The sequence below is a fragment of the Sinocyclocheilus anshuiensis genome, unplaced genomic scaffold (genome assembly GCF_001515605.1).
Source record: "Sinocyclocheilus anshuiensis isolate Anshui unplaced genomic scaffold, SAMN03320099.WGS_v1.1 scaffold732, whole genome shotgun sequence".
Classification (NCBI taxonomy): Eukaryota; Metazoa; Chordata; class Actinopteri; order Cypriniformes; family Cyprinidae; genus Sinocyclocheilus; species Sinocyclocheilus anshuiensis.
The window spans coordinates 663,657-675,251 of NW_015554133.1; the positions used below are offsets into that span (position 1 = coordinate 663,657).

General features: G+C 37.6%; 2 protein-coding genes across 5 annotated transcripts in view; both read left to right on the forward strand.

The window, feature by feature from the left end:
- LOC107670305 (FERM, RhoGEF and pleckstrin domain-containing protein 1-like) overlaps window positions 1-956 on the forward strand; it is a 47,628-nt gene extending 46,672 nt beyond the window's left edge. Inside the window, exon 29 of the mRNA XM_016462871.1 lies at window positions 606-956. Coding sequence (XP_016318357.1) covers window positions 606-681 — 76 coding nt within the window. The 3' untranslated portion in view covers window positions 682-956. The remainder of the gene's footprint in view (window positions 1-605) is intronic.
- Window positions 957-3,642: 2,686 nt separating this feature from the next.
- The window catches only part of LOC107670328 (dedicator of cytokinesis protein 9-like), a 92,905-nt gene continuing 84,952 nt past the window's right edge, over window positions 3,643-11,595 (forward strand). For all 4 annotated transcript variants that reach the window (XM_016462900.1, XM_016462902.1, XM_016462901.1 and 1 more), the window contains exon 1: window positions 3,643-4,087. In XM_016462900.1, coding sequence (XP_016318386.1) covers window positions 3,971-4,087 — 117 coding nt within the window. In that variant the 5' untranslated portion in view covers window positions 3,643-3,970. The remainder of the gene's footprint in view (window positions 4,088-11,595) is intronic.

The window sequence follows — 11,595 nt, forward strand, 5'->3', positions numbered from 1 at the left end:
AAGAGGACACGATTAGAAATCAGTGGTTAAGTTGTATTTACAACACTGTTCCAGAACAGTTCAACCCAAATATTCAGATGTGTGCAGCACATTTTATGGAGGACTGTTTCCTGATCCTGGGAGAGTAGCCTACAATGCCGGCGCTTCTGACTCACAGACTGTAAGTACGTTTTTATGTTTAAAGGGTTTGCCACTGACGATTCAAACGCGAGTTTTGAGCAGTGTAGAGTAGCACTTGTTGTTTGTCATTTCTCCGATCACAAATGCAGACATGGTTTTATGTTTACGCGGCGCGATGCAACGTGTAAAAAGACAGTATAAGTCATTATAATCCGTAATTATGTCCCCACTGGATGCAACGAATGCCTCGTTTATAATGGGTTTTAATGTTTTTGTCTCGTTTTTTTTTTAACCTTAACATAAACACATTACATTACACCAAATACACAAAATAATGTTCTTTTTAGCAACATCATATCACCCCACCCCTTTAAAATCCTAATTGAACTATGGCCTAGTCCTGGCTTAAGCTGAGCCCCGTCTGTGAAACCGGGTCTTAATGTTATAAAGTGTTGATGTATAGTAAAATTTTGATGTCTGTGTAGATGGATGACGGTGATCAGAAGTGCTACAGTCTCTGCCAGCAGAACCCGCTATCTGAACCGGACCGAACCGGACTGAACCTGCCATGTGAACCAGGCTGAACCCTACTGAAACTGCCATCTGACCTGGACAGAAAAAAACATAGACCCATGCAGGCATATAGGGAGCAACCATCTCCGTGTGTGTGTGTGCTTTTATGACAACGTCACTTTTTTTTAGTGACTGACTTTTTTTTAATAGCATTGTTTCATAGTATGACATTAAAGGGGAATGTCGCCATTTCACTTCTGAGCCTTTTAATAGACGCTCTTCAGTTCAAATATTAGCCTCGGGCAAAATTATTTGTATTTTTGCTGAATTACTTGTAAGAAACAGAAAGAATATGTAAGGTGCTTAAACGGCATCAGTGACATTAAAGTTTTATTTTAAAGGAGAAAATAAGAGAGTAAAACAGCAAATGATAATAGATTTCACACACCTGGAGAAGTACAGAGATCACCATTGTGCCCTTAAGGACAGGTGCTGCTGGTGAGATTTCGGATAAAAGGTGCTTACAAATCCTTAGTGAGATTGTTCACAAAAACTGCATTGTGTTTCATAAAATGGCCTCAAATATTGAACGGTGGTACTGTGTGTTCACAGGACGTGTTAGTGTTGGGTGTGAATAGGACATAAGGTTAACTGAGGTTTATTATAAGGTCTATTTATAGCATGTGTTGACACTAAAGTCTTTATCTTGAGAAACTAAAAGGAAAAGTGTTAATAAAGGCTCAGAGATGAAGAGAGGTGGAATTCCCCTTTAACCTCATGGCATTCCCCATAAACACACAGGTGCTTTTTAATGTTTGTGTTTTGTCCTCTAGTGTAAAAAAACATGAAACATGGGCTTTTACAGAATCTCATTTTGTAAATGATATTTAATTGTAAGTGTAAGCCGTAAGTGTCACTTGTTGCCTTTAAAAGGAGGCAGATCCATTTCAGTGCCATGGTTTTTATAGTACAGGCTTCTATGTGTTAGACTTTGTTTCTATCGGCTGAAACCATGTTGGGTGCCAGAAGCCAATGTGCCAAAATCATTCTGTTTGTTAACATTTTGGACTGAAATGTAATGTAAAAGCATTGCAAATTTGGGATTTAAAGGTAAGTTATAAAATACACAAGTACATTTTGTCAACATTCGTCAACCAAAACTTATATTTATAGAGTTCAAGTGCCATTAAGAGCATGACACACAAAAGGTATTTTACACTACGTTTATTTCCGTCAGCATGTAACATTTGGTAATGAAGAAAGGATATTTTGTTATTCAAGGTTGTAAGAAGATTGACGCCCCTCACTGTCATTTTAGAAAAATAATTTTCACCAAACTAAGAAACATTCACCCATAGGCAGCACCGTATAAACCACAACTGCATATTACAGGTTAGTTTAGTCCACAGAAGAGGTCAAGCTTTAAAATGTGCAGAAAGACGTGATGTTTTAGTTTCATACGGCCCAAACATTACTAAAATGAATGGAAAAAGACAAAGAGAGAGAGTTTATTGGAAATGAAAGCAATAAAACCTCATTCCAGAAAGCGGCTGACTTCTGTGGTCTTTCTGCATTGCACTGGTCAGCAGAGGGCGATACTACATCACCAGTGTGAGGCCATTAACCAATAGAAAATCAAGAGTTAAACATTTTATTATATACAGGCCTATACACATATATGCAATAAAATACAATAATATATGATATTTCAGTGTATATGGGTGATTCTGTTTGGTTATCATGGAAGTGAGAGGGAATCATTTCTGCCGCCAGAGTAGCAGAAAGACTTTTTGGAGTTTAGAAAATGAATGAATGAATGAACTAACGAAGGAACGACTGTATTTAAAAAAAATATCTAAATAGCTTAATAAGAATAATAATAATCAAGAATAATGTTTTGAATGTCACATTTCTTCCATCTTTATTTGACCCTCTAACTCTAGCACTCTCTATTCTAATTCTATTCTTTAAAAAAAAGAAAAAGAAAACTTGCCCCTTTTAGACTTGCACTCTATTCATTTACTAACTGCTTGTTTTTTTTTTTTTAAACACTAGCTTCTCTATTCTTTTTGTATTCTATATAGGCAATTTGTTTTCTTTTTATTTATTATACAATTAACAAAAAACAAAAAGCAAAAAAAAAGGCCTCTAACAATAGCTTGCTCTATTCTTTTTCTATTCTATCTGTTTTCTATTTTATTTATTATATAATTAAAAAACACTAGCTTCTCTATTCTTTTTGTATTCTATCTAGGCTCTATTACATTAAAAATATAAAAAATTATACAGAAATAAAACATATCAAATTAAAATATTGATTGATTGATATTTGAGAGATGTTTTTAACACCATTAGCAAACCACTCAGCAGCCTGTTTATAGTGAATTTGAATTCAGAAACAATCCATTATTTTTTTTTCTTCTAAAAAGGTAAGATATTTATAAAAGGATCAAATAAATAAATAAATTAGGTAGTTTGAGGGTAGTTAGAATTAAGGTAGTCACACTTCAGTGCGTCCTGTTTACACTTGCCACCTGCTGCTCTTACTAGAGAGGATTTCCTTACATTCTCTTGTAGCGGTTAAAGCGGAGCTCTAATGAGATTTCACACACAGGTATGGCCCTCCCGCGGAGATTTACCCCATTATATTACTGCTGGCCCCTCAGAACACACCACAGACTGATGCTCCTTTGATAAGAGATAGTGAAACCATAAATACGGTTACATTTCTGAAAGTCATTTGACTTGTGAAATTACGTAAATCATGTACTTTGTAGTATGTAGGCTATATGTATTTAATTAAATACCAGTCGCGAATTAACGATTCCTACTATGGCGAACTCTTAGCTCATTAATATGAATAGAATTACCCGCACGTTGCGTGAAGGCCGGTTCATGAATAATGAATAAGTTTCTTGGAACCTTCCCGTGGCTACTGGTGGATTTCGGCTTTGCTCATGAATATTAAGCAGTAAGACTTGGTCGTAGTAGAGCTCGTAAAGTCGCTATCTGGACGGGGAGGGAGTAGAGACGCGACGGGATTAAACCTCCCACAAACACACTGACATGAGACCATGACAGCACGGGAAAGCGTTTCATTTAGACCGCCAACACTTTCTGGAGACTTTAAAGCACTGGAAACATGGACTAAAGCATCCATCGCGTTCATCTGAACATGAGAGTTAACGGCGGGACAAGCGGAAGGGCTTTTAGGAAGGATTTTTATATCACAGGCGCTCGCAAAGGTAGTCGGGACAGCGGAGAAAACAGACTTTGAATGTTTTTAATTGATTTATTTACACGTCTACTGGAAATTAATGAAAGTTTGTAGCTAGACATGTCAGTCCCGAGCCATGTGGAGACGCGTAAGTTCACCCGGGGGCTCCGTAAACCGGGCACGGCGGCGGAGCTGCGGCAGAGCGTGTCGGAGGCGGTCAGGACGTCGGTTTTAGTGGTGAGTAAATTATGCCCGTTTGTGATGTGGTGTAGCGGTTAAGAATTAGAACGTATTACTGCAGGTTGCGGGTTCGAACCTCAGTCATAGGCGAGCTCGAGGTAAGATGCTTAACCTCAGTTTACTGCAAGACACTGACCAAGTGAAACTTTGTATAAAAATCAGGTAAAGGTTGATTCATCTGTATGCTATTGTAACTTGTTGGTTTTATGTCATTTTTGTGTCACATCCCTCAGACCTAATGTAGATAAATAGTCTCAGAGTCAAATCAGGCTTCAGGTGGTTGATTGTTTAGCCTAATATTATACATTTTTTCGTATTAATTAATGCCATGGTTCCCAACCCTGGTCCTGGAGGCACCCCAACACTGCACGTTTTGCATGTCTCCTTAATCAAACACACCTGATTCAGGTCATCAGCTCATCAGCTCATTAGTAGAGACTTCAAGACTTGAAATTGGTGTGTCAGAGAAAGGAGACATGCAAAACGTGCAGTGTTGGGGTGCCTCCAGGACCAGGGTTGGGAACCACTGAATTAATGGACAGTTCATAGACTACACAAGTATTTTTGTAGGAAGAAGCAATATGTGCTTTGTTGTGTGTGTAATGTTGTCCTGAATGATGGATCCAACTTTCCTTGCCCATTGTTTGGATACAGAAATCAAGCGTAGTGTCAGTTCTGGCAGGTCACGTTAGTCAAGCTTAGTTGACTCTCAGCTGATCCACGTCTACCTATAGGGATGTGACATCTATCACAGCACCCATATATAAGATCCTTCAGTATTATCACCAGCTTTTGCATTGCTCAATAGCAAACGACCCTCCTACATCCCCAGCTCCTCCTCTTGTTCAGTCAGGATTCGGCCTTCTGATTCTACTTTGATATATATATACAATACATTTATGTTGGTTCTGTTCTGTTACCCCAGGGGGTTTATTGCTGCTCTCCCTGCTCTCATCCATGCTAGGCTGCATGGATGCACAGGGAGTTCTTGCCCAGAACAGAACCATACTGTCAATCCAAACTTTATGCTAATTGTCAGTCATCTTTGATGTTAGTGGCCCTGACAGAAATGGACTTCATCCAATTTGTTGACAGGGAAAGAGAGTCAGAAACGCACATAGTCGCCTTGGTGTGATTTATTATTTCTGTACTAGAGAGGCAGTGTATTTCTGGAAGACTGTTTGAGTGAACATCTCTCCCTCACAATCCAAACAGTGTGATTTAGTGGTGAATGATCTGGATTGTAATTAAAGGCGTTTGGTTTAAATCCCACAAGGGCTGAGCCATGAACTGTCACCTGTATGCCCTTGAGTAAGACTCTTAACCTCACGGGACTGACCCTGTGCTGTAAGTCGCTTTGGATAAAAGCCTTAATTAATAAATGACTACTTAATTACTCGGCATTCTTGCACATTTCAGGTGTTCCCTTTGGACGTTTTTCAAAAGGAAGTGATTTGAGTCCAGACTTGTGTGAATGAGTCATTTGAAACTCAGGTTTTGTTGTATAAAACCACAAGCTGTTTAAAGCTGTGTGCCGAATAGCATACTAGCATACTACTGTACCTACTGTTTATGCAGTATGCATACTGTGCAAAGAATGTACAGTTTCTGTAAACATGGAATAACATTTGCCAAAAATTGATGTATACAGTAGAGCACAGTGAGTGAAATATCAACCTGATCCAGCAAGGGCTTGGAAATCTGAAGAAAATGTAATTATTTAATGAAGTGGCCATTTCGTTTGAATTTGTTTTCGGAAATGTATGGTTTTTCTAAGCATGAATGTCCACTACCTAAATCTAACCATCAGTGGGGCGTAAGCAGATTGTATTTAAACATGTATGAGACTGTACAAATTAATATGAATTACTATTTTAGCCAAAATGTAAAATAGTTACGAAATGCCATGAAAGTATGTTTGAAATATTGTATCCCACAATGCATTGGTCTCAACTTGACTTTCCATTTCCAGAGAGATGAAAGAACCAGAAGTAATATCCAATTTTCAATAATTATCATATTTGAAAGGTTTATTGTTCAACAATAATAACTTTCTGATTCACATACTATTTAAAATATATGGCAGTATACAGTGTACACTGCACAGTAAGAAGTATGCTTCCATTCTTCCATTCTGAACACAGCCTGTGAGAGTTCAATCCCAGAATGCTCTGGCTGTGAGGTCTGAATCTGAGGATCAGAACTGTCAGAATGAACTCTCAATGAAGCATATGGTGGGCCAAGAATGTGTGTGTAACTTCAGTGAGCTCACACACACTTGCATTCCTGCATTATACATGTAAATATAATGAAATGCGACTCTGTGTTTGTAGAATAATGGATAGATTGTGTCACGTTTGTATGGTTTGTGCTCTGACAGGCCTCTGAACACAAATGGATTGTGCATTGGGGTCGAGGGAGACCCACAGATATGTGTTTAGGCGTGTAAACTGTAAGTATGGTCACATGCAATTTGCATTTCTTCTTGAATCAGGTGTTCATCTATGAACCCACTCCGGACTATGGGATGAATTTCAAAAACAAGATTGTGAAATCCTTCACTACTCTTCAAGTAGATATAATTACTTTTGTGTGTCATACATGAAACACAAAAGAGGATTTTTACATTTTCTGAAGAAAATGTGTGTGCTTGTGCAAAACTCAGTTATTGTGGGTGATTGCTAGGTTGCTACTGAATAGATTGCTTTTGACTTAAAGGCTCAAGTCAAAAGAATAAAATAATCTAGTCTTTACATATGGCTCAGCTTCCTTTTACAATGTCAGTCTATGCCCATTTTACCCTTTATCAACCACCAGATAAACATCAAGTATTATTGCTTAGAAAAGTAACAATGCAAAAAAAAAAGTGTCTTGAGGTATCGTTTATGTCCATAGCACTAAGAATGCAAGAAAGCCAAAGTTCAATACTTCAAGGGTTTGTTCAAAACTAGTTCTGCGTATTATCAATAGAGTTGCACAAATTGAAATTGCGAATTGAAAATATGGCTAATGGAAACGCTTCAATTTCGCAGAAACACCCATATATCGCAAAAAAAAAATGTTATGCTTGCATGAGGTGGTTTTTCAGCCAATTCAAAAAGCAAGATTTCGCAAAACTGCAATGGAAATGTTTTTGTTTTTTCGCATTTTCAGGTCACATGGCATACGAAAAAGTCATGATCATTCTTCAATGTACTATAACCTCCAAGAAACACTTCATACGTGGCCCCTCTCAAGTATAAGGGCTTTCCTTGCCATTAATGCTTAGACAATTTACACTGCACACATCTGCGGCAAGTTATGGCTTTGACACAGCCGTCGGAGCTGATCTAATCAATGCTTGTGTATACCAGCCACGCCACACGGCATGCTTCAGAAGCGGCTCTCCACGCTGCTTCTGTAAAGACACACGCATACGCCTCCTTCAATTAAATATAATGGCTAGCGCAGTGGCTGCGATATACGTAGGCCTAACCCTACCAAAATCCATGGGGAAAGGAAAAAATAACGTTGCATAACATCGGTTAATGGAAATGCAGTACTTTTTTTTTTTATCAACATTTATAAAATATCGCTAAAGTTTTGTGCAAATCTGTAATGGAAACACAGCTAGTGCCCATCCAAAAGTATTTTTCCCATTCATTTTCCTAATTAGTCTTATTGGCTTTAATGAGGGAAATGAAGCATTGCAAAGACATAATCAAATATGGAGAAATATAAAAATAGAAGAAAAAGAAGTTCATTATAAATAAATGCATACACATACATACGTGTGTGTGTGTGTGTGTGTGTAATTTGCAGTGCTTTAATTTAAGTGGGTGGGCGCTGGGGAACTCTTTTGCTGTGATTTGTTTGCAGCGATTGGTGGAGATTTCTTTGCTGAATCATTGATAATGTATTTTTTCACCATGAAATTCCATTGTGATACACAATTGTTTAAAAAACAAGCCTAAATAATGCAGACCAATGGTTTCAACAAAAACATATCATCGATTAACAACCTTGCAGCTCCAAGTAGGTCTATCTTGTAATCATTATAAATGAATGGGATTTGACTTCTGGAACCTGACTGTTGTACTCTGTAAGACTAGTGATGCTGACTTTAAACACAACTAGCATTGGTCAGTAAAACACTGCTGTATTTCAAGGGTTAATGTGCACATGCCTGTGTATTACAGATCCACAGATTAGAGTGTGATAGTCATCTGGCTAGATTTTGTATGGTTTCGCTAATCATGGACTTTGTTCAGTTGGGCATTAATAGGCACTTAGTGGCTCTGAAAAACAAAAGCAAACAGTTACTTGAAGTGTTATGTTTACCACCGACAGTCACCACCAGTTTATACAGTCTGAAATATAAGCCTCATTTAATAAGCAGATCTGATAAAAAAAAATAGCAGCCTGAAATGAACTCTGTGTAACATGAGTTTTGAGTTGGCACATCAAATATATGCTGTCATCATAAACTAGCATGAAAATCACCCAAGTTTGGCCTCACCCTCGAACCAATAATAAATCAACACGCATCACTCCCCCAACACACACCTGGTTTATGACATCATCAACACAAAAACACGCAGAAACCTGAGGACGTCAGGTTCCTGACGACGTTAGCTGAAATAAAAAATATGTTCAAATAATGTTTTGCTTTGTAATCTGAACATTCAAAACGAATGTTTTTGTTCTAATGTTAGCCAAAATTCTTTGAACGTTCTCTGTTAGCTGCAAGGCAGTATTTCTGGTTGAACTACAGTGTTCATGTAAACTGAACTGTTGTCCAACTGTCTGACATTGATGAACTCCTGCTGTTTGTCCAAACAGCATGTGTTTATGACATCTGAAGAGCGATGTGTTATGACTCTATTGTCTGCGTGGTGCTGTTGGTAATTGTGGGAGTGAATTGGGCAAGAGGTGGAGATGATTTCTCCATGATTTGTCTCTGCCAGCGTTAGAGCCGCATTGTTCAGAGTGACCTCCTCCACGGCACTTCCTTCCTCATAAACACACTCATACAGATCACATTACAGCTGCCCACAGGCGCTCAGGAGAGCTGCTCTGATGATGTCCAGCCTCTGCTTCACACCCTGCAGTGAAACACACACACACACACACACACACACACACACACACAGAGTCTGTTTGATGTTGAGGGGAATTCACCTGTAAGAAAGTACCAAAATGTACCATGGTATGTTGCATGGTTTTCATCATTGTATGCCTACCATGGTATTCCTGGAATGCCACAGTACTTTGTAAGGGTTGTAAGGTTAAGATTGGATTAAACATGTTATAGCCTGATCATGTGATCATTTTTTATAATTTTGGGTTCAGGATTGTACAGTGTGTCGAGCATTACAAGCTAATTCTGCCTTTATATTAAACAGACAAATATAAAAATGCATATATACTGACGTGAAGAATCTTTCCCTAGCTGAATATATATATATAAAATACCTTGCTACGTGTATTGCATTATAGGCTAACCGAGACTTGTCATTTGCACTTACATATTGTTGATCTTTTGCCAGTTTTGATTGCTTCTATTGTCCTCATTTGTAAGTCGCTTTGGATAAAAGCGTCTGCTAAATGACTAAATGTAAATGTAAATGTAATGTAAATATGACTATTTTCCACATTTTAAAACAATAGTAAAGCATAATGAAACTGTTAATAACACAAATAACATTTTAGGTATTTTGTAGTGAGTAAAAATTTTAAACAAATTAAATCTCTATTTGAGTTTCATTTTAGATTATTTGTCTAGATTCCAACTCTGGACATTTATTTAACCATCTTCATGAGATACTTGAGGATGATTTTACACCCGTTGGCTGCTTTTCTTTCACTATTCAGTTTAGAACAATTTTGAATTTTAAAAATAAAAAGTTTTTAAATTCAAACTGTACTTTTTAATTTTTAAATTGTAATATTTTTTTGACAATATTACAGTTTTTTAATCAAATACATGCAGCCATGGTGAGCATAAGAGACTCCTTTCAGAAACATTAGGACATTTTTAAAACCCCAAGCTTTTAAACAGTAGTATCTAATCTTGAAGAGTGGATGTTGTGTTGTCAAGTTTGGTTGCTTTGATTGGCTTGAATGTCTTGGAAGTTAATCACAAAAAAACTAATTTTTTAATAAAGTACGCATAAGTCTTTATATCAACAGGCTCCCTGTCCTTTCCTCTTTTCCTTTCGTTTATTTGGCCTTCCCCAGTCAAAGCTGCTACTGGGTTGAACTAATTGTTCTGCATTATTTGTTTATAAATTAAAACCCATATAGATAGATCCTTAAAAACTTTTTAGTTAACTCATTGGCCAATGACAATTGAGTGTGCGCACTAACGCAAGTAGATGAACGAGTAGGATCTTATAACGGTAGTAAATAAACTGAGAACTAAAATCTAACCTGTTTTATTATCTCACACTTTTTACACTTCCTGTGTTTGCAAGTGTATGTGTGTGTGTGTGTACTGTACGGTGTGTCATTGATTACAGGTAGGTGTAGTATTTTTGAATTTGGTTTGGTTTAGCAGTTCTGTACACTGCTATCAAACCACAGGCTTTCCCTTTGGAAGTGACTGTGCAAGTGTGTCCAGTTTGGTGTGTTTTTTGGTCATATGAATTGGATGAAACCTGTCAAGATGGTTGTATGGTTGACTAGGTTAGGCCTAAATGTTGTTAGGCATCATGATATTAGTGCTATGACAACAACTATTTTTCAAGGAGGTACAACACAACACAGAGAACCAAGCCCTTCCTGTCTCTCTCTCTTTATGTCTCTCTCTCTCGCTCATCTGCAATGGATCTGTTATTAGCCTGCGAGGTTTCCATAGCAGTGTAGTTCAGCAGGACAGTCTGGATGAGCTGCAGACAGTGATCTGAATGCTGAGCTCTTCTCCAGGACAATAACACACACACACTATCTAAACATTCAAATGAGCATGACTAGTATCATTGATTTGAATAAGGGAAAATATGGTGGTTTGGAATGTGATCCAACATTGCTTTTGGAATGTAATATCTGTCCTGGAGCATCAGCACTGAGGAGAAACAGAAGTTCAGATGCCGTGTAAAGTGTAAAGATTGTAAATGTAGTGTTTATTTATTGATTTTTAGATGCATTAATAGGAAAATTCACTCAAAAATGAAAATTGACATAATTTACTTACCCTCAAGTTGTTCCAAACCTGTATGAGTTTCTTTTTAGATATTTTGAAGAATGCTGGTAACCAAACAGCTGATGGTAACCATTGACTTCCATTGTATTTTGTTCCATAAAATGGAAGTCAATGGCTACCGTCAGCTGTTTGGTTACCAGCATTCTTCAAAATACCTTTTTGTTCAGGTGAGGTGCATTATGTAGGAATAGGGATGTCATGGTTGTCCATGAGTGTGTACATATATTCAGCATTATACACTTCACTCTTCTAGCAAACACACACACACACACACACACACACACACACACACACACACACACACACAAACACACACACACAC